The sequence below is a fragment of the Lasioglossum baleicum genome, chromosome 8 (assembly GCF_051020765.1).
Source record: "Lasioglossum baleicum chromosome 8, iyLasBale1, whole genome shotgun sequence".
NCBI classification, from domain to species: Eukaryota; Metazoa; Arthropoda; class Insecta; order Hymenoptera; family Halictidae; genus Lasioglossum; species Lasioglossum baleicum.
In genome coordinates this window covers 16,787,874-16,815,277 of record NC_134936.1, presented here as the reverse complement: position 1 = coordinate 16,815,277, position 27,404 = coordinate 16,787,874, and the positions used below count along the sequence as shown (strand labels likewise).

The window sequence follows — 27,404 nt, the reverse complement described above, 5'->3', positions numbered from 1 at the left end:
AACGCGTGACGCGCGCGGCGCGTGTGGCGTAAATCCCCGAAGAAAATATGCATCCCTCGAAATTGGGTCGTGTTTCGCTGCGGCCGACATTGTTCCGCGATTTTGTTCGTTTGACGGCCATTCCCGGCGACAAGTCTCGCGAAACGTTGCAAAACGGGGAAACACGGGGGACGGAAGAGAGAAAAGGTAGAAAACGAGCCGGGGTCCACTCGTCGTTTAAGAATCGCTGAAAACGGGAGCACGTCGAGGAACGTCGCTGACGTCGAAAACGCTCGTGTTTGTTTTTTTCCCGCGCGCGCGCGCGAGGAGGCGTGGAAACGAGAGATGGAAAGGGATCGAATTAATTAGAATCACTGCGTTCTCGAGTCCTTTCTGCAGCCAGGCAAGCGTGGAATCGATAACTCGAGTAACAGTAATACCTGGCAAATCGAATCAGCGTCCTATGCAGTTACCGTGAATCGATACTGCCTCGATTCATCGCGGTCGGATATATCGTTCGACCATTTTCTAATCATCGCCGGAACCTCGAACCCCAAAATGAACGGAAATCGCGTTAGCCGGTTCGCTCCGATTGCAAAAAAGAATCGAAACTAGGTGAAATTCGATCCCCGGCATGCACCGGGGCAGAAAGTTAGCCGATCCCCGCGATACTGGACGAGCTCCCCCGGCCGCGCTGGTTAGAAATTAAAAATGCCAAGGGGATGCCGCCGGATCCCTCGCATATCGAGCGAACTCCTCGGCGTGTCGCGAATTTTAATTACATTAATGGGTCGCGATGTAACCGTGAACTGTACTCGCTCCGGACTCGCATTCAATTATTTAAATTGCCCTCGAGTGGAGGGTAAAAAGCGCACAGCATTGTTTAACACTTAGATCTGCTTGTACCGAGTCTCCTCTGGCCCATTCTGTACCTGGGATAATCGTACAGTGACGGGCAGACACTGGTGAGCGTCGTTTAATGTTTGAATCAGTCCGCAAACGGAAATGATTGGTTTGTTCTACTTGAAAGTGAACAAGCACATGTTTTATAGTAGCGGCAAAATGTATCGCGTTTCATTTCGATATGATATGTTTGCATTGTATTACATGAATATTCTGAATAAATCGTTGGTGCGAGAAATGGCGGAACGTAATATTTATATTTTATCGAACTCGATCAATTGGAGCGTTCATTGTATCAGCCGAAGTGTTTGAAAAATATTTAGTTGTTTCGCGGAAATCTCTGCACACGAAGATACATTTGTTCGATCGTATTATCGCGAATTTTCATCAGCCGCGCCGAATTCGAGTGATGTCTTTCATCGATGATATAAAAATCGCATTCCCGAAACGTTCGAAATGAATCCTTTGAATTCTGCCGCTCATTTGGAAGAGTGCTTTCGAACAAACAGTTTTATCTCTCGCTGTGAAAGCGTACAACAAAAATGTTCACGCTACAAACATAAACACGTATCCCCAGCTGAAGGACCGCCCTGCATTAAATCTAAAAAATCACGTGATTTTTATTGCTCGTCGCGGAAAGTGCTGGCGTGCAAACACTTTTACTGTTCAGTGTAAAGAACACGAGGAAAATGCTCGACGCACGAGTATAAATTTATTTCCAGCTGCAGGACCACACTGTATTAAACGCTGAGACCGAATCGTTTAAATTCCATTGCCCAATGGCGAAGATAATACAGAATGGGTCGTGCAGCAAAGATTAATTAGGGGGTTGATGAGATAATTAAAGTTCACCGACCGGAAAGAAGCGACTAAGAGGGGAAGCAGGTGTGCAAGATCATTGTCGCAGCTCCCTGGGGCAGTGCAGAACATCGTGAGACGAATGTTTTCGCAATTATGCCTGGCTAGGGGTGTCGTTTCGATGCGGAGGGGTTTGTTTCCCGTCCGCGGATCATCCCTGGAAAAATATCGGGAACAAACCTGCTCACAGTCATTTGTGCGCGTGGGTATCGCGTATAAACGCCGAGGGGGTGGCTCGTATAACGAGTACTTGCTCTTGACCGTCGACGGGGGTAGAAACCACCCCCCTTTGCTGGGTCAACGCGGATAACGTCACTATATCCGCGCAAAACCAGTGTTTCGGACCTCGGTATTATTCGCAGCGTATACGGGGATACCGCGAGCCGATATTTCGATATTTATGACAGTCGATACGCGCTGGCTGTGTATTAATATAAACGGAGGGTATAATGGCGTCGCATGCGGGTAATTAAACATGGTAATACAAACGGGACCGCCAATTACCGCCGACTGGAGGCGCTAAAGCTATTCGAATCGATCTCACACCGTCATCTGTCGACGTTCCGATGACTTTTACAGGCGGGAACTTTGATATTAGCGTAAATCGGCTTCCAATTCGAATTTCTCGGACCATTTGCATCGGGAAATAGATTGTTCCTCGATCGTTTTTGTGGTTCGGGAACACGTATGCTCGTGGGAATGGTACTGGAAACGATCTGTGATAAAAACGCACCATCCCTACGATATTCAAGAAAAAGAGTAAATTATTATTAGCTACCACTGTTTCATGAAATCTGCATCAATTCCCCCATTTAATCATTCCGAGGTACATATTTACAATTCAGACGGAATTCCGTCAAATCCCATCGATTCGCGCATAAAATATCGCAACCGCGTTCCTTATCGGCCCAACTCTGAACGCTTTATCCTTCGCAGTCGACTAACATCCCTGTTTCATGAAATCTGTATCAGTTCCCCCATTTAATCATTCCCACAAATTCGAAACGACAGACATCATCCGCCGAGGTACATATTTACAATTCAGACGGAATTCCGTCAAATCCCATCGATTCCCGCATAAAATATCGCGACAGTGTTCCTTATCGTGGAATCGAGGGGGGGAATCGACGCGGGACACGTCAGCCTCCCCGTCGAATTGAATTCCCCGATATCTGTACCCGGCTGGATTATTCGATCACCGGGGAAAGCTTCTTCGCAATTATACCGGCCGCTACAACGCCGGAGTATGCTCTGCAAAGAGGTAATTCTTCGAAAAATTTCGCTGGAGAAGCATGATGAAATTTCATTTCCTCAGGTTTACGAGAAAGCCCTTTTCCAAGACCGTTACATAAAAATTGTTACACGTTTTACAAAGCATCGTTGTTGAAGGTACCACGTTTTAACGGGGAGAAAGACTTTTTACGTGAGCAGTGTATTAAGGAAGGATTCATTATAGGAAAGTCACAAAGGAGCGGTTTTAAACGTTTCAGTTGAAAATTCAGTCGAGTCAGAGTAAGCGAAGTGCAGAGAAGAACTTTTCTATGATCTTAACTAACTTTGTACGCAAAAAGTATCGGTATTTTAGAAATTACCGCGTTTGCCCAGAGCAAGTAGAAACGGTAAGTCATAGTCAGACGTGGCTGGCATGATATTTCGCCTCTAGCGGATTGAAACTGTGCGATAAAAGTCTAATAACAACAATAAGTAGAGTTGGTAGACTACGGTCAGACACGCCAGTACAACATTATCTAATTTCCACAGCATTTCAGAAAACTTTAAAGTGAAGTTTAGTAGAAACGAAGCATCCCCTGGTAGTCGATAATGATTTTATGATAACCAACCCCTTTTTGCCTTGACCAAGGATTCCCGGTACATACTGCACCGCGCGGAGAGCACGTACACCTGCATCCCTGTCAAAGCATGTTTCGTTTGACGTATTGACGAGTCGATAGTGTTGTGGAGCGTTCGTGTCAGCCTCGGGGCCTCTGGAAAAAGGTTCCGCGGCAAACAACGTCTCGCTAAACCGAAAGGAGGGTGGAAGAACCTGACACCCTCTCAATATCTTCGTTTTTACTCTGGCACAATATTTTCCGAAATAAACCAGCCAGGGAATAATAATCTCAACCAGCTCCACAGCTGTTTTCCAAATAAATCCTGCCACCCAACAAAAATATTACAAAATGATAAAACTCTCGAGAATTATTAAGAGAAAGCAACAGTAAAATTCTCGTTCAGAATGCTAACGAAATAATTGAGGAATTAAAAACGACTGAAGCATTGTAAATATTTCCGAAGGCAACGTCTCTCTCGTGCTCATCGCGAAGGGACGCTGCTAAACCAGCGAGATAATAATAATCTCAACCAGCCGCACAGCTGTTTTCCAAATAAATCCTGTCACCCAACAAAACTACTAAAGAACGATAAAACTCTCGAAAATTATCAAGAGAAGGCAACAGCGAAATTCTCGTCGGCAATGCTTAATAAAATAATTCTTTCCTGAGAAATTAAAAATGATTGAAGGCAAAAGAAATATTTCTGAAGACAAGAGTTTGCCGTGCGAAGGTGGCGATAAACTCTAATCAGCTGAGCGGCAAATTTTAATATCACACTTAACGCTGTGCTGGCGGTGTCTCCGGATTAAAGCGCCCTGAAGAAGCTGAAGTCGTCGTTTGTAATTAAAGAAATTGCGGCGCGAGGCGTGCTGACGGTTCCACGAAGAAACAGTGGAGACTGGTCGCGGCCACGGACTCTGTAGACTCTGGCCGATGAAAAGGAGATTGTTACGAAGCCAACGATGAGTTGGGGGCGCCGATGAAAATTGGTTTTCCCCGGAAGTTTTGCGCGGCCGACTTCCTCGAGGATTCATCGCGATGAACAAGTTTCCAGAAGCCAGTTTGATTATGTGTGTGTACTCGTCCCAGTAAAAAGAACAACGAGCTCAAGAGACCTCGAGGAGAGACGCTGTGCTCCATTCGCGAGCATGAAATATTGCCACGCGTTGACAGACGGAAATGCGGAACACCCTGACGGGTCTCAGGCTTCCTTATTGTCTTGTTAACTTGCGTAGAAGGCCGCGTGAATTCACACGAGCCCTTCGCATCCAATTCGTTGAAAAATGTCCCAGAGGAGCGAATAATTGCTATTTTCTTCGATGCTCTCTCTTTTCTCCCTTCTGTTATTGTTTATCGATGCTTGCGGTTGAATAAACGTTTCGTCTGACGTTACAATAGCCGCGTATTTGTCTCAATTTTAGTTAAGCTCTTTGTCGTTGCTAAAATCGTTTAAGAAATGTCCCAATTAGATAAATCATTCCACTTTGTTTAAAGTGTTCTAATTTTAATTTTTGTATTTTAATATTTCAAGCACAGCGAATGTGGTAGTTCGACGCGAGATGTTTATGTAAATATGCGAAATGAGGTAGCGCATATTCTCCGTTAATTAATGTCGTCGCACAGACCACATTTTCACGCTGCCGACACTTTATGACGACGTGGAACTAAGTCTTTGGCGAGCGAGAGTTGGCTAACGAGTCTGATCTTTACATGGCGACCGCGAGCGTATACCTAATTATTTTCTCAGAAACAAAGGGTCGCGCGCGACTCAATTTTTCCTGCATTTTCTATCATTATTAACCCGGCGTTGGTAAGGTGGGAAAATGTATCGTAAGTGGTAAGGTGGGGTCTCACAGACCCCCCGGAATAATATATTGTATTATAGAAATATAAATAACTTTTTCATAAATATAAGATTAATTGTAACTTATCAGAGTAAAAACGCAGATCCACGAAATTAAATTTTTATTATTCAAAAATACTTAACAACTGTCACGCGTTGTTACAATGTTACGATCAATTTAAAATCTCTGGGGTCTGTGAGACCCCACCTAACTGACGCCGGGTTAAACATCTGTTATAATTTTACGTGCAATAGGAACGACAATTATGTCGATGCAGTTCGGATTGTTGAAGGTCCGCGCACATGTTCCGTGTCCGTTGTGGAGTGATCGATGCCTGCTTCGTAACTCTAATCAACGCTTATCCATCAGGATTCGTGGAAATGCGGTTAATTCTCCTCAAGACGGGCTGCTCGAAACATTACGGAACACGAAGACGTCAGAACAATCGCTGGAAGCCGAAGTCGAATAAACAATCCACGCGATGCAGAAGTTTCGAGCGGCGGGCTTGCCTATACTACGCGCGTCTTAACCAACATGTGACGTCCTCCCTGGCGAATATTCGCTGACAAAGGCGTCGACGTATATCTGGCAATCAATGGTTGTCCACACTCCTTATTAAAATGGATCCAACAACGAAGTATTTACAGTAAGCAGCGCAACTGATTCCACACACTTGAAACAACTCGGAACAACTTTTTTATGAATGGACCAAACGACTTCAATTTCTCTGTAAGGCTAGAAGAATTAGTTTAGTAAATGATCTGTAAAAAATATGTTCAAAAAATGCATTTGGACGAAATTGTGAAAAACAATAGTAAAAATTGATTTTTACAACCTTTTTAGCTGGGCCAATAACGAAAATTCAAAAGATGCGTCTGGTCAACTGGTATAAATAATACACGCTCTGAAAATTTCATTGAAATTAGTTAATTGGTTTGCGAAATATGAACGATCAAAAATGGTAATTTGTAGTGTACCATAAAGTGGAAAGTTTTAATCAATTTCAATGAAATTTTCAGAGCGTATGTAATTTATACCAGTTTATAAAACACATTTTGTAAATTTTCGTTATTGGGCCATCTAAAAAAGTTGTAAAAATCAATTTTTAATTCTTCTAGCCTTGCAGAGAAATTGAGGTCCATTCATATAAAAGTTATTCTGATTTAAAGTGAGTGGAATCAGTTATGCTCCTTACTGTACGTATACAACTAACTGTGCGCTCCCCCACCTTGTCAGCTTGACTTTATTGTTTTGTTTTGATTATATGTAGCTGTTATACGATCATGTTTGAATGCAAAATTAAGATCCACCCCTGTCGTTGTTTTAATTCCGAATAAAGATTGCGCCATTTCCAATCTGACAGGCTGACGCCTCGACTTGCTTAATAAATTTCAGCTCCCCTAAAAGATGTACCTCTTCCAGTTTAATAAATTCCAGTTCCCAAGAATCTGCTCCAAGATCGAGGATCTAGCAGCGTCTTCAAAGTCTCAGACAGTTTTCCACCGGACAAAATCACTCGGATTTACAGAGTAGGGTGGAAATCGTGGATGAAAGCAGTCTGGAACGAGCAGATTCGCTTTGGAACAAGTCGAATAGTCTGGACTGACAGCGGTAATAGTCCGATATCGGTGTAAGCCAGGGACCGAGTAATTTCCTACGACATTTTAGATCGATTTGCTAGGAAACAGACGACGGTCGACTGGATCTCACGGCGTGTCTCCACCGGACCGACAGACAAGTCTTCCTTCTAGATTCAACCTGTTGGTTGGGGATCCATCGATCAATTCCTTCGAGGATTCTCTCTTACAATTCCGCGTGCCCTGTCGACACGCGGTCCAGAGCCCCTCGATCCTTGTTATCATTTCCGTCATCATTAATATCGGCTTTCACCTGTTGTATTCCCGCGGAGCGTAACGACTGGTTATGTCACCGATCGTCCAATGAAAAACGAGTGCCTCGCAGCAAGTGAAGCGTCCTGCATCTCGTTGACACGTTCCTCTAGTTATCGCCGCGTGGAGAGCGATTCCAATTAAAACTGCAACTTTCGCAACAGCGAAGAAAAATTTACGTAGCCTCTGAATGACTGCCGACAGGTAGAACCAAGTTAAAAACTAATTTTCCATAAACAAGATTGATTCTGCTACGCAGAACACGTCGATCTAGATTGCGCCAGACGGTTTGGATATCCTGTAAAAAATAATAGACTGCTCAAGCTATCCAGACGTGGCTATATTCTTCACGGGAACATTCGCCCATAAAATCTCGATGACCATTTCTCCAGTAGAAAACTCCCGTGACCTGCTGTCCGTTTCGTAGTGAAAGATCCTCGACGATCTCTCAGAATGACAGTAAAAAGAAGTCGGAAAGTATCTCAGCGCCAATTCAAGTTTCCTCCGCGAAAAGCTCTTTTCTCGTACGACGTCGAAGCTGTCCATTTCTCTCGCAATAACGCCCTGCACATTATGAAGAATATCGAATGCTGCGAAGGATCACCAAGGTTTGACGGGTGACATTGTAGCCCCGGATCTCGGAGACGCGCCGTAGAAGCCGGCACAGAATTTATGGAAATCCCTGCGCGCTTTTATTGCGAGGATTCCTGTTCATCGGCGCGGAAAAAGGGGATCCGGCCTCGACCAAGTTTTCCTCGGATATTAGCTACGATCATTTATTTCCTAAGGCGCTCGCGAACGGGTAACGCGAGAGCATTGCGCTCGTGTTATCCCAGCAATTCGATTATCCCCGACCCAGTGTCGATCGCGTTTCTCTTAGAAATGATAGAAAGCATTCCTACCCCTTTGAAACAAGCAAACAACAGCATATCACAGCAAGTAGAACATCCAGCCGTGATCAGACTCGCCAGAGGAACATTAATTAACCTTTTCCACTTGGAGCTTCTGTAATTCGAAAACCGAATTTTTCTTCCGGCCTGAAATATTCTCATTTTATAGGATTTTCGTACAATACTTTCAACAGTTCATTAAAATATTGAATACGTTTAGTAATTTACTGAATTCAAATTTAATAATGCAACAAATATTTTGAATAGCGGTGAAATAAAGTTTATTTGCTCGTTCTCCTGTTGGAGAGGTTCAATAGCACAGCAGTTGATTAAAATATTGAATACGTTTAGCAATTTATTGAATACAAATTTCATTTTGCAACGAATACTTTGAATAATGGAAAAATTAAGTTTATTTGCTCGTTCTGCTGTTCGAGAGGTTCAATAACACAGTATTATGCAACGTTCCGACCTGTTACGGTTGAGGTCTAACACGGCACAAGGTTTTGAGCACTTTCATCAGCCCGACCAAGCGAGGCGCAACATTGCCTAAGCCCTCGGCAAGTTCTCGATCACGTTCGGAAAGGAACGGGCACCGTAGTTTTCCCGTGGGGAACGATTTCCCTTTATACCAGCCGTATTTGCATACCTTTCCCCGCCCTTTGCTCCCTCGAAGTGTTTGTTAAATCGTTTCCGAGAGTTTCGCTCCTGCACGTTGTTTCACAGCACGAGCACTTGAAAAATTCAAAGGAAATTCGGCGCGGTGTTGTCCGAGGCGAGGCGAGACTCGTTAGGAAATCACGACGTCTATGTACAGTGACTCGGATTAATATTCGATTTGAACTTTTATGGGAAGCTGGAGCAATTAATTCACCATTGTGAAAAGAACTTTTTCAAAAATTGAAACTATAAAAAAGTTATCGTTTTTCTTAGAGCGTCCGAATATTAATCCGAGTCACTGTACACATCTAGAGAGTGTGTATTCAGATATTAATTATGTCTTAATAAAATTTCATAATGGCCAAGTATTTCCTGCGCAGAAATATACAGTGAGGAGCATAACTGATTCCACACACTTTGAATCAGATCAACTTGTTTATGAATGGACCAAACTACTTCAATTTCTCTGTAAGGCTAGAAGAATTAGTTTAAATCGATTTTTACTATTGTTTTTCACAGTTCCCCGTCCAAATGCATTTTTTCAACTTATTTATTAGACGTCATTTACTAAACTAATTCTTCTAGCCTTACAGAGAAATTGAAGTCGCGTTTGGTCCATTCATATAAAAGTTATTCTGATTTGATGCGTGTGGAATCAATTTTATGCTCCTTACTGTAATTACCGTTTCCGAAGCGGATTCGTGTCAAGTCCTTGCGGCGACTTCGAATTATCGGACGAGCTACAATATTCCGTAAATGCTGGATCGCACGTAACATAACGAAAATAATATACCGAGCGCTCGTTGTACACCCGGTCTCCAGTCACGAAACGGCCCGCAACGAAATCTGCCTCGTATTTCATTGCATTGTGCGAAGGAACAAAGATCCACCGATATAAATCACAGTTTAAACAGAGTAATTCGAGAAGATATAAATGGTGGACCGGTAAGAATGGGTTCCAAGAACGAGCCAGGTTATAAAGAAACATTTCATGCGAGCAAGAAAGGAAGCTACGACTTTCTGTAGACTATCAATAATTTCCCAGCTTTACTATTCTATCTTGCTGAACTCGGTGTCTGTCCTCGCGACGTATCCATCCGAAAACAGTGTTACTAAAAAATTAATGAAACGCCAGGAGCAAGGAACGTAACTGGACGGGCCGAGCGAACACCAGCGAATCTCTAGCCTCATTGTTGCGAAGTACTTTCATAGACCTAGTTTGCCGGTGATATACAGAGCATCCGGAACGGTGAAAAATGCGCACGAAACGGTGGGAACGTGTCCGTTTAGCCGTGAAAATTTGTCACGCTCTTTTACGCTGCGTTGCCTATAAATAATACAGTGACGCGGCGACTTGATGACATATTCTGTCAACATCGCACGCTTCCGCGCATTTACCGTTTTCACCGACGAAAATTACTAGACTGCAGACTCTTTATGCATTTATAGCAAAATTGGGTAGATGAAATTCGAAAAATATAATTTCTAAATTGTATACCAGATCAAAATTACTATAACATATTTAATTTACAGACGCGATTCAAATAAATCTTGGAAAAGATCCAAACTACGATCGAAACGTTGATTTTGTTTGACAATTAGCAAAGTTGCTTTATAATTCGTAATAAACGATCGAACCGTTGCGCCGAAAACATTTAAAAATTTATTACCAGCTTGTTAAGTATGAAACTTGACAAATGTGTTCGAAATTTGCATTTTATTCGTCAAGTTTCATACTTAACGACCTGATACAATGCAATTATTCTAGGTCGACATAGATGTTTAATTTTCAAGTTAAAATGGCTCCGAGTGTGTCAGCTCAGCGTCAGAGTATGTTAAGTTCAAATTGAGCATAGTTCTCGTCTGTGTTAGGCTTTGCGAGTGACGTCGATTTGATTTTGAACAGCCCGTGGTGAAGCTAGAATTGATCAAGTGTCATTCCTATTTGACGTCTCATAAATATGTTGAAGAGGTATATCGGATTTCGATAGACCATGTTGGAGTGCAGAAATTTTTTAAAGTATCTCTCGAGTCTTGCGCGAGGTGGAAGCAGCAAAAATGTCGATGAAAATTTTTTCACAGTTTCGGTAAGCTATCTCTTCGGCCAGCGGTTAAGAATAAGACCCGCGAGATGAGATAGGTGCCCTAAACGCCGGAAGGAACGTTGAACGTTCGATCCCGCGTGGGTTAAATATACGACGCTGTTCGAGGTCCGCGAAATCCGCTCTCCCGCTGGAAACGTCGCATAACTTGTTCGACCAGTTAGCGACCACCGGAATTTACGAAAACAGTATTTGAAGCGCCGGGCCACGTGCAGTTTATAATGACGGGAAAAACATTTCCAGGACGACCCGTCACAATTCCCGGCGCAATTCCCTGGAATTCTCAAACAATCGCTCGTTCCGAAATCAATTAGAACCGGAGCAATTAAGGCGTCGTGTTGGTCTGAAATCCAGCAGTGAACGGCTTGGCCTGCGGGATTGTCGGGATTTCAAAGGCTGTAGGAGCCGTTTCGCTTCCATCGGCCAGGCCGTATCCAAACGAGTCAGGAGCATCTGCGAAATTTCAGCTGTGTTTGTCCTACGAACAACGAAACGGACCAATCATGTAGATTTACGAGGATCGAATAGTTTTTCATAGTTCCACGTTTATACGAGACCCCGTTGTTAACGCGAGTCCGCAGACACGAAGATTTCGTCTTGCTACCACGCTCCCACAAGTTTATTGAAATTTTTTATCCCGAACCGTCTCGAGAAAACACTCAACCCCTTTCCCGGGGAACCGTAAAAAATACCACGCCGCCATAAACGGGTATTAGGGTGGCCTCCGCAAGGGACCGTAACTAAATCTCGCGGATAGTAAGCCACGAGAAAAAGTCATCGAATATTCTCCGGAGCAGGGTCTGGTACCTTGCCTTCCTTGCTTACGAGTCATCTGACAGGTACCGGACGACATCCTTCTTTCAAACAATCCCATCCCCTTCGTCGCCTGACCCTTTATCGTCTCGCAACCCTTTTCATCTAGCGAGATATCGCTCACTCGAATAAAGAATTACGCTAAAAAATTTCTATACCGAATTGCGAAGGAAAAAATCATTTCTTGTCATAAATGCGTCAAATCCGCTGTCCAGTCGTGACACACGTGGACAGCGCAGATCCCGAGGGAATCCCCGCGCTTAAGGGATTAGGACACAGTAACAAGTCGGGATATATCAGATTTTTAAACAACAGTACATAAAAAAGTGAAGGATTGATTAAGATAAGATTTTGTATTTCAGTTTACTACATATATTACCGTCTTAATGACTGCATTCTCTCCTCAATAACAGAAGTTGAGGACTTAGGAATTCACTTCTCCTCTACCTTAGACTTTACCAACCATTTTTATCACATTATCAACTCCGCTTCAAGAATGCTCGGGTTCATACTTCGTTTTTCCATTGATTTTTATTTAATACATACACTTAGGCTGATATATATTACCCTTGTCCGTCCCCAGTTAGAATATGCTTCAACTATATGGTCTCCGAAAAGCGTTAAGCATAAAATCATGCTCGAAAGAGTGCAGCATAAATTTCTCAGGTTTTGTGCATATAAGACAAACAATCCAATGTCAATCTTTGATCATGATTACTCCAAAATATTAAACATAGTCAACCTGGAAACATTATCTGATCGAAGAATAGTATCCGGCCAGAGCTTTATTTTTAATTTGATAAATAATAATATAGATTGTCCCGCACTCCTGAGGCAAATCAATTTCTACGTACCTGAACGAATTTTGAGAACAAGAGCAGGATTTCAAACAATGAAATCCAAATCCACATATGGAGTAATAAATCCTTTAAATCGCATTATTGCTAGCTCAAACATACTGTATAATAATACTGATTTATTTAATGGCACGTTACAGGAATTCGAAAGAAAATTACGCGAGATTATTTGTTAACAAATATGGTGTACGATATTAATATCGTACCTGTATTTATTTAGTTTCGCGCTTGTCCGTTTTTATGTGAATTTTAGGTTAATACTATTTTTTTGTTATGTTTCTTTTTGTTCTTATCAGTTCTACTGTAAGCAACTGTAAACATTTGTATAAAAGGACCTCGGTCCGTATAAAATAATAATAATAACCATAAAATGCCGAATCCAGTTGAATGATTAATATTATTTTTCCCCACAAAATTTTAAGCAATTAGTTCAAAATTTCTTCCGTTATAAAAGTAATGTCCGAATAGATAGCAAAATTTAATGTAAATTTAAATAAAATCATGACATTAGTAACTATAAAAATAAAAGCGTGGAGCACGCTAAACTATATTGACGTAATCTTCGTGGGTTCTCCACGCTTTTATTTTTACAGTCACTAATGTCATGATTTTCTTTAAAATTAAATTTTTCTGTCTATTCCGACGCTAATTTTAGAACAGACGAAATTTTGAACTAATTGCTTAAAATTTTGGGGAAATATATTATTAATCATTTAACTGCATTCGGTATTTTACAGAGAATCAGAAAAAAATGATTTTCTCCTTTTTAGTGCATTTTAATATAAGCGTGGTTTATAAAAAATTTCTTTTTCATATATTTTATTAAATTTAACGACTGAATTTCAGTAGATCATTTGTTAATTTTTTATTTATACTTAACAAAATAATGGGAAAATGAGAAAAGTCGATCGTCAATGCCTAATAGATATCACAATAAAGATAACTGTGAAATTGTAGTGCAATTGCTAAGGTAGAACTCGGGACACCTTGTACACCGTATTGAGAAACGCAATTCTGAGGAAAAAAACGTTTAATGTTTGCGAATGTTATAAGAAAAAATTTTCGATTTTTTCAAAATATTACTGTGTCCAAATTCCTTAATAACAGAGTCTCTGTTCACGAGCGGTCTTTATTCCTCGCCTTACTTTCGCGTTTAATAGTTATCGCGTTCCCTCTGTTCGTCGAGGACCATATCGGGAACGACACGGTCGCGTGTTTGTATGGGGTCCGAGCAGTAAAAGAGTGGAGGAGGAGGGAGTAGAAGGAAGTTTCGAGTAAAGAATAAGCCGGCGAGAAGGGGCTACTTTTATCTTCGATCTCGCGCGAGAGTCTCCGCGTTTATTATCCGTCGTTCGTCCTCGTTATTCGCAGAACCGTTCCGAAACGTTCTTATCTCGCGCGGAGAGAAAGCTGCGAGCAAAGGCAAAGATAAAGCGGACCAGGAAATTACACAGCCGTTTAATCGTCGTTAATTTAATTTAATAAAGTGATCGTTTTCCGGCGAGCATAAGGCGCGAACTACTTAAGTGTCTCGCGAAACAAGAACAGAAGAAAGTTTGACAAGATGAGTAAACGGGTTGGAGTAGAGAAGGAGCGGTTTAATAGCTCCGTGAAGAAACTGGGCCGAAAAACGTCCAGCGGAAACATTCCCCAGAGGAAAAAAACGCCATTTACCATCAGCTGCCCGGATTTTATCGAATTTTTCATCGGCAACTGGATTCAAAGCGAAATTAACGGACCGCGCTGCAAAAACCGACAGGGAATTTTTAGGCAAATACACCGGGCGCAACGTTTCCGATTACGTCTCTTTTAATTGCGACGGGCTTAATTGGGTTTGTCTCTTTGCCCGACTTTGCGATGGCCGTTTGCGCCGATTTCGTCCAAATCGACTCCCAAAATTATCTCGCAGCTGTCCAGAGATTTAAAAAAATGTCCAATTTGTGATTGTTCGAGCGGTTCGAGCGTCTTAGGAAAATCTTGGAGACAGCAAACTGTTGCTGCATCGCGAACTTCGCTGCCGAAACGGAGATACAATTGTTGTGTGTTGTAGGCAGGTGCGCACATAAAGACGGGCTGCCGGTTTACGACTAGAATCATGCTCACGGCTGTAAAAGAAGTCTGCCAGCAGCCGCGAGCTTCGGCCACAGAATGGCCCGTAAACGCAGAACTTTTCCTTCGTGGAACGTAGATTGTTTCTCGGGCTCTCTGCAGACGCACCCCGCATCAAATTTTAAAGCTTGTCCAACGACCACTCGTAATCGTCGTCTAATTCCTTGGACCACGTCAAGTATCAACTTCTCCTCTTCATTCTTCGGCTAGCCCCCGTCTAGGTCGAAAATTGAATGCTTCTAGAATTTATTTGGGACATGGGAATGAATTTCCATGTAATTTCCGAGGTTTATCGGTCTTTTTACAACGATCGGAATGAGAGAAAAATGTCCTGCACCAACTGGGAAATTCCTTGTGAAATAAAAATGGCATTAATCCTTCAAAGGGCGGAAGGTCTTATGAAGAAAATGCATTCGATTAATTTTTTAATACTATTCTCCCATCAATGGTGATCATTCGGGCCAGTCTTAAAATCGAGAACATGAAGAATTTTTAATCAGAAAATATTACGTCGATGCATACGATTCCGAGCTTTTTGAGAATGCAATAATTAGACTGCGGATTTCATGTATTTATGGCGAAAATCGGTGGATGTAATTTAAGACAGTAAAAACATTAAGACGATCTAAAATTGTTGAAAATAGAAAGAAAGTTTTACATGGATTCTGCGTCTTGCAATTGATGAAGGCAATTTTTATTTTGCATAGAGATCCGCAGTCTAGTAATAATGAAGATTTTGGAGAGAAAGTTCTGTCGTGTTTTGAAGAAACCGTTTGAATCAATTTATAAACATATACACATGTGTCGGTCAAAATGAGTTTCCAAGGAGTTAATTACGACCCCGCGGAGCGTGCGTATTACGTAGGGCGAAATACTACGGCGAGTATCCTGCGGAGCAGGCTTGGGACTGTTAAACCGTGGAAATAACTTATCGCTGGTGTTGCCTAGCCCACGGTGGCGTTGTTAGTTAGTTTGAAGAGGTCTTGTTTGGTTTTATGGTGGGCCGTGTGTGCGCGCTCGTGACGAATACATGGGAGAGCATATATCACGAGGCAATTGAGAGGGAAGTTGGGAAATCGACCCGGTTGCCTCGCTGTACTATCCCACTTTTATTTACTCTTCAATTTAGAGGGGAGTCTAAGTTGCCGTCGAAACTCGGCAAGAATAAAAGCCACGAAGTAGAATGGCCGATCTGACCCGCGTTCTCCCAAGGTTTCCTCCACATGAAAGAATTCGCGGTTCGAAGTCGCAGGCAACGACAACGAGCGGCTGCGCTGAATGGGCCAAGGTAAACGGAATTTTTTCGAGACGATCACGTATCCGTGGATCCTATTCGACTATTTATAAGAAGGTTCAACGCACGCGTATCCAGACGCGCGTTTTAATGCCGCAGGCGGTCGTCGTTTTCCGATTTCACGTTTCCGCTCGATCGCAGCGGCCATCCCGCTGGAAATAGCGCATCGTTCGCTTAGGAAATTTAATTGCACGCGACGGAAACCGCTGGACAGTGTCGTCGTGTTCTACGGATCATATTTTTGAGCACCTCGCTAAAAGATGCCAGAGAGAGAGAGAGAGAAAACTGAATTATTTTTCACATAATTAAGTTACCGTTGTTACGGGCACAGTTTACTAGAAAACAGATATGCGGAACTTCGTTTTACTTTGTACCAACAGCGAGCAGAGTATTTTTAGGAATAATCCATCACAGAAGAATCGGCCATCCGCCGTGTTTTCTCAATCTTTCAATTGCCCGAGCTACGAAACGCAACGGGAGCCACTCGGCGAAGAAAACAAGAAAGAGATCACTTATCTGTGCGATAAGAGATTATCGCTGCGTGAAATTGCCGGTAAATGGGACTTGATTCGCGGAACGAATGGCCGGAATAACAAGAACGTACGGTTGCTTCTATCTCGAACACGTGCGGATCGGCGAGCATTCACTTATTGGAGTGTACAAACGCGTACAAAGAAGTTGTCACGTTTTTTCTTTACTGTTGAGATTATTCACGGAAGACGCGGAAATTAAAATGTACGTAGCTTTTATGTTTTGTAAAAATCTGATGGTAACGAGGCAACTTCGAACTGCTGCGAATTATGTCATTATCGGTCTTTTCGCGAGTCAAACAACTATCTGTACTTCTGCTCGTTAAATTCATCGGAGTCGTCCGAGCTTTCGCAAGATTCCCACCGAGATCTTCGCGCGGCGACTCCGACGATCGCGAAATTGCCGGCAAAGGTGCGCCGGCCCGATAACACGAGTCGGAGACTCGTAAAAATACGAGCTGATCTAGCCGTAAGTATCGCGACGATTCAAATATTGATCACGGAAGCGAGGAAGCTGAACGCGATAACGAGTCATCGATAATTTCGTCGGAATGTAATTGTTGTTATTCGCCGCGTTTCCGTCGATCGTGTTTCCGCACCTTTCCAACTGTTCCCCGTGCAGAATCAAGCTTTTCTTTATCGTACACTATCGGGAAACAATTGCGTAATACGTTCTCTTGTTTTAATTGCTGCGATTGTCTTCCGTAACAAGATCGACGAGTCCTTGTTCCTGTTTTTGTACCACGATTCATTACACTGAATAGAAACATCTGGAGCTCGGTGGCCATTGTTTGAATCACTCTGCTGCGACACTCTCATCGACTTTTGATAAGTCTTTCTGCCGCCCTTGCAGTTCTCTAATTATCTGTTGCCCATTGTTCCAATTATTTCATTTTTCAGTCGGATTAGATGAGCTTGCACCACTGCGCACAATTTCATTTCTAGTGAATTTTTTCGTAGCCTCGTCGACAAAGGCATTAAAGCTTTTAAGAAGCTCAAGGACTTAATACCTTGTACACGCACTGCGAGACTTTTTTCCTAATTCATTTGTACGCGATGCTACGTCGTTGTGCGCGAGAATGTAATAATAAAAATTCAAAGAACTGTAATACGGATCGCACGATGCTCACACGGAAATATTACATTAGAAGCCTAATAGAAATTAGACCGTCTCGAAATTGTCCAGTTTTATAAAACATGCAATTTGCGAATATTCCCATTTCCACACAGTTTCCACGGTTAATGAAACCAGCGGCTAGCTCTGCGCGAAAGCAGCGAGACAACGCCGCAGGCGCACAGCTACTAAAAAGAATTTTCATTACGCTATCACCGTTCTCCGAAAAAAGTTAATCCCCGACCCCGCTCCCGGAGAATGCTAATTATTGAATGAGACCGTGACATGCGCAGGGAAAACCATCCTCGACATTGAAACCGAAAAAGCGCCTCCGTTTCACTCGAAATAACGCGGATTCTCGAAAATTCAAATCGTAATTGCCAATCGAGCGGAATCCACCGGACTCGGCTAACTCGGCGTTCAACAACTTTTTCTCTGTGAGAAATTCATATCGAAATTGTTGAATAAAAAATATGATCGATCGTTTTTAGCCGGAGTGTTTGTAACCCGACCGTCGGAGGTTGATAATAACAGTCGGATCGCCATAGTTTGTCCACAAGGACGGCGTGTCGCACGCGAACTAACGAGGCAAACAAGCTGCGGGGACTAATTGCTCTAACAAAAACGTATTCCCGCGTGATGTGCCTCGCCCAGAGCCGCGGAAACGCTGCGCAGATTTTCAAGTTCAATTCCGCCGCCTCCTAATTCCATCTAATTTGACGCAATCCACTTGGTTCCAACAGGTTTCCACATAACCGAGGAAGTGTCGATGCGTTTTTTCATTCATCGCTGCAAGAGACTGTCCTCTTCATAATTTTTTGTCCTCTCCTTTATATCGAAAACGAGTACTTCTTGCGTACGACTTAAATTGAAAAAATGAGTGAATGAAATTCGCAGAGAAATCGATTTCCCAACGCGAAGTCCGGGACCGTTACGGCCCTGCAACGACAACAATCTGCACAGAGCTGCATCGGTCCGATTTGCATACGATTTGAATGGATCGAGCGAAGACTGCCAAAACTGCGCGAGAACGGATTCGAACGATGGCGTGTCGGAGGGCCGTTAAATGCGGCAGGACCACCACGGTTCCGCGGCGGCCAATTAAACGCAATCGCATTAGGTCGTCCAGCCGATCCTGCAATTTTGACCAGGCTGGTTTAATGCGGCGTCCTTAAAGCTATTTAATAGACAGGGCCGGGACCGGTGTCACGCGCGATCGTAACACCGTGTACCGCGTCGCACCGGCTAATTCGCGTGCGAAACTTTGCCGCCATCGGATCAGAGGGCCTACGCCGAGCTTACTATAAATATTTGCTCGCCGACTGGCAAGGTGAGCAGCCGAGGAAGCAATATCGAGCAGAGGAAGTCAAACATACCAGACCACCGTGCCGTGATCTCCCATTTCGTTCCGTTCCGAAGATTCTTAGCCGCCGTTTGATAATCCGTCGTTCAAACGCCATTTCCTACACCCTGCGGCGCGCAATTTCGCCATCCCGATCGAGGAATTTGCCTCGTGGTTCTTCTGACGCCTGACCATTTGATTTTTCTCGCGCGATTTATGGCGAGCGATATCTTTTGAAATTTTTTAGTGGTCTGACCTCTTTCGAAATTTCTTTCAGACTACACACGGCTGCGCATTATTTGTCTAAATCGATAATCTGCACCGAGTAATTCACTTAGCAGAATTTTAATTTGATACTGCAGTCTAGGAACCTCCGGAAATTGATGCGTTTTTCAATTATCTCGTAAAATTCGAAACGAGAGGGAAACGGATTTTTAGTTAAAATAAAGTAGGAACATCGTTACAGTTCGTTAGTACGATTGCCCTTCACGTTCCGGAAATTTTTAAATATCATAAATGTATAAGGGGTTATTTAACTCGGCTGAATCGATGTATTTGCGTGGCAGCGGTAATTTTTATAAAATTAGAATCGCAACCATACGAATATTTCATTTGCTGAAAATATATGCTGATGTAACTTTGAATTATTAATCGGCAGAGTAAAATATTCCTTTGTGACTTCGAACGGATTATTTATACGCGAATCCTGCGACAGCTGCGGGATTAATTTTATAAAAATTGACCCTTGCGCACTACTCGCAGGATGGCGATATTAGATCAAAGTAACATCTAGTTATGAGAGTCAGCGTACGTACAGCTTAATGAGAGCGTACAATAAATTCTTAATATCGAGTAAATTCGAATATCTCTGCGCCGAAAACATGATCAAATATGGAGGTTTATTTCCCGGATAAATTCAGAGAATTGAATGGCGCGCGAGAATTAATAAGCGATATAATCGAGAACGAATCGGTCATAATATAAAGTTGCATAATCTTTTATAATATCCTATCGGATTACCATTCGAAGCGGAATTACTCACGTTAGTAGCCGAGACAATCCACGGACACCTTTTCGCCTAGAAACTAGCAAAACCATAGAACTGTTTCCGTGAAAATTTGTGGAATTAATTTACGCGTACGCATGTGCAGGCCAGGGAGAACAAAATGGAATAAATTCTCGGTAAATTAGTTCCCGCAATTTTTACGAAACACTACACTACAGTACAACATAGTCATTAAAAACCCCATTAGCAATTTCTACGCGCACGAGCCGTTCGAACGAACTGCCACTGAGAAAATGACTGGGTCCGACGGTTAAACGGAGAAAAATTGATCACTTGGCCAAACAGAAATCTCTATCATCGCGGAACGATCGAGCCGATCGATCAATCTGCCCGCACACAGCCAGCGACAAGACGAACTTTCGAAAACGAAACTCACCGTGGAAACTCGTCTCGCGTCTCGCAAGAAGAGTCACTTAGCGTTTCTTTCTCGGACGGTTAGGCGTTACTGTGGATCACGGGGTGGCCGCGAATCTGGGGGAGCAGAATCCGATGAAAAAGAAGGAGAACAAGAGGGTGGAGGTGACGATTTACTCACGGTCGGCCGGGGAGAACTCGAGGGTGGCCCGAGAGAAGGGAAACGAGGCGACGAAAGAGAGCCGAGAGAGCAGAGATCGGCGAGAGAGGAAGAGACGACCGCGTCCGCTCGTCACCGCGATACTACTGCCGAAGGTTGCTCTACCCACGCGGGAATGAGCGACCTGCGAACCCACCCCCGCTCACCCCCGATCCGCCGAGAGCAAAGCGTTCCACCCCCAGCCCCCTTAGATCCTCGATCCTTTATCTCTCGATCCTTCCTCTCCGTGGAAAAATGTTTTAACAGAGGAAGGATAGACCTTGTGAGTAAATATTTTTTAAAATGTTAATTGTCGATCGTTTCAACCCCCCATCCCCCTAACAGCCTCAAGAATTTCCAATATAAGCTAAAACGTATAATTCAGAAGGTAAAAGACACAGGAACAAAGTAATAAAATTTTGCAAATTGATTTCAGAACGTGTTTCCTGGACATTGTTGTGTAATTAAGGGTTCATTTCGAACTTCGCCTAACCGCATTCGATCCCTGACCTATCTCCGACGTTATATACCTATTTTCGACAACCAGCAATTACGAAATCATTATTCGGCGGAGTTTAATGGCGCATACGAATTGCTAGCCACGAGGAACATCGTCGACGTAAGGTTGCGTCTGTATTCGGTACTGACAGTTTTAATTGCTCTGAACTTCTACCTTCTAACCCTTTAGTGCAGGGCCGGCCATCTGGGGGGTGTGGCGGATGCTATGCACCGGGGCCCCGCGATTGAGACGGCCCCAACATGATCAAGAACTAAAATAATGTAATTTTTCTGAAGTAATTATTGTATTAGCAAAAACAAAATCACGCATTAAAGAAACACGCATTAGTAATATATGGTAGTGTTTGTAATTTTGTTTACTTTACAAAAAATTTAGGGCCCCAAATGGTAGTATGCGTGTCTGTAGATTTGAGATGTTTGGAGAACAGCAATTCTAGTAAAAAGTAAAGCAGTTAAATCTATAAAAATGTTTAAGTTGAACCCTGCTACTGACTTCTAGAGAATTTTCGCAGCTATTAAAAAATTCTCAATTTTAATAAAGACCAGCAAGGAAAAAGTATAATAAATTATATGAGCTCCTACACCGTTGCAGCACTGGTCGAGAGTCCACACAGGGGCTAAACAAAGTTCGTTCCCCGGAGAAATATGAATGTTACCGTATGAATAAATAATCGCTAGAACACACTCTATGCCCCGATATTGTTGTCCCTGTTTTTCTCAAAAGATACGCAGCACCGTTAATGCGAATCTGCCGTGAACGTTTCGCGATGTCGATAGGTTCCGGACACGTTTCGCTACCGCTTTGTTAATAATTGATTTGCCGAAGCTGCGGAACGCTGGACGATCGATAAAAATTGCATTTCTACATGCGCTATTGGCGAACAGTTACCGCGCTGTGTTTCCGTTGCTATTGTGTTAACGTTCGGGGTCATTTTCGCGGCGGGTATTGCCTAATTTGTTTCCTCGTTCATTTATGATTGCACCGGCGCGTAACAATGTATAGTTGATTCCGTTCTTTCCCGGAGAATGTCATTTACATGCCACGGGAATGGTTGCGCCGGTGATTTATTTGGTCGGGGTGTTGCGCGCAATTTCTGCTTATACATTTTTCGTTCACGGTGTTCTAACGAAGTCGACAGTCCAATTTCTTCTCGAAAACTGCACGCCACTTTGCGAAATCACTCGTCAGCTCCGCCAACGGGATCAATATTTTTTCTAAATAAACTTAATCATCAAGAGAGCTATTCATAAAAGTTATTTAAAAGTTTAATTAGATATCTCGAACAATATGTTCATTGTGCTGGTAACTTATCGATAATCCAACAGGAACCTTAAAGATCACAGCTTCGCATCTTAAAATTTATTCTGATCCCGAAGACTAAGTTATATCAAACTTATTTGCATGATAAAATCGGACAGTTGCGACAACCTAACACCGTCTGCGGGGGTGTTGAATCATTCTGACGAGCATATTTGGACCCGGAAAGAATTTTTGCGTCCAGAAGTTCTGGAATGAGAAATTCTTCGAGGTGCTCGCGCCGCAGCGCCCGGCATTCTTTAGTTGTTTTATTAACGAACGCGCACGCGCGACCGCCGCGGCTCGCATTGCACAAATGTACTGTTGCCCGAGTGTTTGAATGGGACGATGAATACTAGAATTATTTTCGCAAAATTCGCGGTGATGCCCACCGGCTCTTTAATATTTGGAATACCCGTGTCCCCACCGCGGTGCTTTATTTGATACCACCGGGATAAACCGGAATGCATGAAAGAGGGTGTAATAAGCATTAACAATGCACATTGTTTGTCCCTCGAATTCCACAGGAAGGAACGCGTGTCATAATGGTTCGTTAGGTAGGTCGGACAGGATTAAAAGCTTCGTAAATCTGTTTCGTACAGATTGTCCACGGTAAAACGATGATACAGCTTCGGACGGTGTAAAAGTAGCCCCGTATATAATCCCCCGTGGAATTTAAATCCCCGCCGGGCAGAGTCTTATAAAACTTTCACTCAATTCAGCATCGTTGGCCAGCGGATTTGATTATCCAAGAAATAAGCGTTCCGCGCGCCACGTTTGCATTAAACGGTTCGTTTATATAAAGACGTACACCGTGACGGCAGAATCCAAACGAATAATTCCTCGACAGATAAGATCAGCCAGCATTTCCCCGGAAATTCTTGTATCCGATTGCTCGGAAAGTTCTCCCGGCAGATTTCTCCCGGAACGTCCCCAATCCTATTTGGAGATTTCCGCGTGCAAACATGTCCCGCGATAAAGCGCACCTAAGGCGCCGCGTTTTGTGCCGCAGCGCCGCAGGATGCAGAAATCTGCGATCCAGGCGACTCGATATTCCCGTGGTCTCCCACGGACCGGATAAACGTATATATTTGGCCGGCGGTCCAACGAATTTTGCCTGGATCGCGTTCCGAGTTCGGCGATGAACGAATTGCGGCAGGATAACGAAAATTTTCAGCGAATGCTTTTGCTGGGAACGTGGTCTGGTGAATTCTGGTTGAACGGTTCCAGCGTGTACGACGGACAATATCTTCAGACAAATATTCCGATGGGAGTTTTAAATAAATAGTAGTCGAGCAGCGAGCGACGATATGTTGTCTCTCGTGCGAAATGTCACAGATGCCTGACAGACTCGATAAAAAAAATTCCGCGTGTGCGTCCAAACGAGAGAATGACGTGTTTGTTCGAGATGGTTCAATAAAATATGTCTATTTCCCCGTTCGATCTTTCCAAAGGCCTCCAGAGGATCTGCACATTTCTGCATAGCCGGGCGACTATTCGGCCGCGATCGTCTGCTCCGTGCAACCGGAGCGAATGAAATAAAACGAGCAACGAATTGGAGTCATTTAAGAATCAAGTTGCCGAGAGTCGTTTCAGACAAGGCAATTTCCGGGCAATTTATCTGTCGGCGATCTTGATCCTTTTCATTCCGCGAACAGTTTCTACGGCCCGTTCGCTGTCGACCATTTATCATACATTTTTCAAACGACACAATGGCCGCTATCGCAGGGATTCGAACAGTGCGATTGCCTATTTCCATGGAATACCGACGATCGATATCGGTATATTTAATCGAACCACCGTTTGAACGGGTTGCGCAGCTTTTTGCGGGACACTGGGTTTGTTTCGACGCGTCGGGGGCTAATTAACATTTCTTAATCACCTACCGCAGAGGCGCGGAAAAGCGACACAGGATGTGTCGCCGAGTCCTCGGACTGTTTCATGTCGAGAAACTATACCGCGAATGGCGGCTACGCAAACCGCAATCCACTTTCGACGTGTCAGGAGCTAACACAAATAAAACGCTGCAGTTCAAATACTACTGGGATATATTGATACCTATCTCAAAGCGAAACTCCGCGAATTCGACCGCGAAAATCACTGTCTATGTTCGCGCGGCACACCTAATTAATCTTAGGTAGCTGACCTGTGAGCAACATTGTTGATGAACGTTCGTCGAACATGCACTCCCGCTCAGAAGGCTTAGGACAGTGATCATATTTATATTGAACTCTGTAGTATATGACTGTGCGAGACTAATTCAAATGAGTAATTCAAACGTGCTATGTATCTTGCATATTCTACAGCATTAATTGTCACAAACGACAAAACGATTAATTGTGGAGGTCTCCGGTGACGTCGTACACGAATTCTGAAAATCTTAAAGGCGTGCCGCGATGACAGCTGCAAACGGTTCGAGAAATAATCAAAGTTTCGCGATCCGTTACAAACGAACGATGTTATGCAACGAGAGAAATAAACGGTTCGAAAAGACTGGTCTCGGTTGGGGATGAAATATTGGATCCGCGGAGATGAGCTCTCGATCAGAAAGATGGCAATACGTGAACGGTTGCATAAGCGAGCTGCATTCGGATGTATAAATGTGGGCCGTCTTCTGAATCACGGGTCTGAAAATCTCTTGCGTGCGGCCTCGAGCTATGCCGCTTCATTCGCGGACAAATATTTGCCACAAACACAACGGGATGATTCGGTAATACAATCCTCTGAGCCGATTATTCGCTAGAAAAGAGCCTAACAAGATTTCCAGTTGGGAGACTAATTAATTCGCACGATTATTTTCCGATTTATAAGAAATTTTTTAGACATTAGAAGAAAGAAATTGGAAATAGAGAGTTTCACCTAATGGATCGTATATGTGACTCGTTTAAAAATTGTATACACGTCCCCGAAACCTCATTAGCAAGGTGTCCTCGTGATGAAAAAAATACTGCTGTCCCATTTTTCGTTTGGGTAGCCAATTATTCGCGGGACGACGCACAAACGTTCTTATCTGCGGCAAACATAATCAGATCTGTTGGTTCAATTCGGCGCGCCACAGCGCCGCGATACTGATTTTCTGAGTCTGCGACAACGAGAGAGAGAGTGTTTTGGATGAAATAAAACGATTGAAAACTTACTTAGGACGGTGGGATTATTTGTAGATAACAATAGCTGAAGGACAGTGGAAAAAATTCAATGTTGCTCGATGTAATTATGCTTGGTAATATTCATGTATTAAAAGTTATTCCGTATTTCGAGTTCTATTAGCCAATTTTAATTAAAAATTATGTGGCCAGATGGTCAAGGGAGTGCTTGTCGACATTGTTCGCAAACGGAATTGTTATAAACATTAAACAGCTAGAATTAATAAATGTATCATAGTATTATGTTGAATAAATTAATGCGTGCGAATGTTCAAGGTTTAAAAGTTATTCTATATTTCGAGTTTTATTGTGTATTTTTACGAAAAATTTAAAAGGCAAGGTGGTCAAGGGAGTGTTCGTTAACATCGTTAGAAAAAGGAATTGTTATAAACATTAAACAGCCAGATATAATAAATTTATCTGTCAATTGTATCGAATAAATTAATGCGTGCGAATGTTATGGTTTAAAAGTTATTACGTATCACGAAAACTATTAGCCACTTTGACTAAAAAATTAGGTGGTCAGATAGCCAAGGGATTGCTTGTGGACATCGCTGTCAAATAGAATTGTTATAAACATTAACCAGCTGGAAATAATAAATTTTTCAATAATTGTCACGGCGATCGACATCGATCGATATTCGGCGGAGTGGGGGGCGCCGCTCGAGCTCGGCAGATCGGCGAGAGCCCACCGGCGGTCAGTCAGTCGGGGCGGGGGAAGCGAGGTGAGCGGACGTGCTGCGGGACCAGGAGCGCCAGGAGAACCGGAGGGACCAGAGGTGGACCAGAGGTGGACTAGAGGTCATCTACAGTTACCCTGGCCTACCTTCAACTGTCAATTCAAGGAACAACGGTAAGTTTGATTACTAATATTTTTCAAAACTTCTTTTGTCTTTTTAAACTCGTCCTTCATACTTTTGAAATTTTTATCGAGACTTTCAATGAAGACTATTGAGTCTTCTTCAAATTTATCAATTTTATTCTTTATAAAAATTACATTTTGAGTGTCCCACTCGTATGCAGGATTACAATTGCTCTCATGAGCTGGTTCTCTGGTTGTATTCGCACTTATGTGCAGAATTATGATTGGTCTTCTGACTGTTGAATTGAATTTCCAATTGTTTGCATCGGAACTTTCACAAGTCCCGCTTCGAAACATTTTCATATCTTGTCTGAAATTGGTATTCCTCCGATCGGAGGTCCCCCAGGGGCTCACTCACGGATGGTGCCGTGAGTGAGTACGGGGTGTCGCGTCCCCGGGGTACCCGAATCGCCTATAGGCCGCACCCGTGTGCGGGGTTAGTTTGGCTCTCGTGAGCTGGTGTTAGGTTGGCTCTCGTGAGCTGGTATTAGGTTGGCTCTCGTGAGCTGGTTAGATTTGCACTCGTGTGCGGGGTTTGTTTGGCTCTCGTGAGCTGGTATTAGGTTGGCTCTCGTGAGCTGGTTAGATTCGCACTCGTGTGCGGGGTTAGTTTGGCTCTCGTGAGCTGGTTAGATTCGCACTCGTGTGCGGGGTTTGTTTGGTTCTCGTGAACTGGTCTTAGGTTTGCTCTCGTGTGCTGGGTTACGTATTGTTATGTCTAACTATTATTAGTCTGTTTCAGCTAGAATACACCATGAAGAGGTTACACCAAGAAGAGGACACACCGAGAAGAGGACACACCAAGAAGAGGACGTACCACGAAGTTGTAGTTTTATTCGCCGAGGGAGGTCCCCCAGGGGCTCACTCACGGCCGCATCCGTGAGTGAGTACGGGGAGTCACGTCCCCGGGGTACCCGAATCGCCGATAGGCCGCACCCGAGTAAGTCG

The 27,404-nt window shown here is 43.3% G+C and overlaps 1 protein-coding gene across 11 annotated transcripts in view; it reads right to left on the bottom strand.

Annotated features, from left to right (window-relative positions):
* The window catches only part of LOC143211102 (neuropeptide CCHamide-1 receptor-like), a 40,330-nt gene extending 19,574 nt beyond the window's left edge, over positions 1-20,756 (bottom strand). For 2 of the 11 annotated variants that reach the window (XM_076428540.1, XM_076428536.1), the window contains exons 1-2: positions 20,618-20,756; positions 20,459-20,553 (exon numbers count right to left, since the gene is read on the bottom strand). Coding sequence is in view for 2 of the 11 variants with exons in the window: in XM_076428526.1 (XP_076284641.1) it covers positions 20,059-20,114 (56 nt within the window). In the remaining 9 variants the exon portion in view is untranslated. Of the gene's footprint in view, positions 1-8,844; positions 13,212-20,058 lie in introns of those variants that run through there. The other 9 variants (XM_076428526.1, XM_076428538.1, XM_076428539.1 and 6 more) reach the window with 9 other exon arrangements.
* Positions 20,757-27,404: the final 6,648 nt, after the last annotated feature.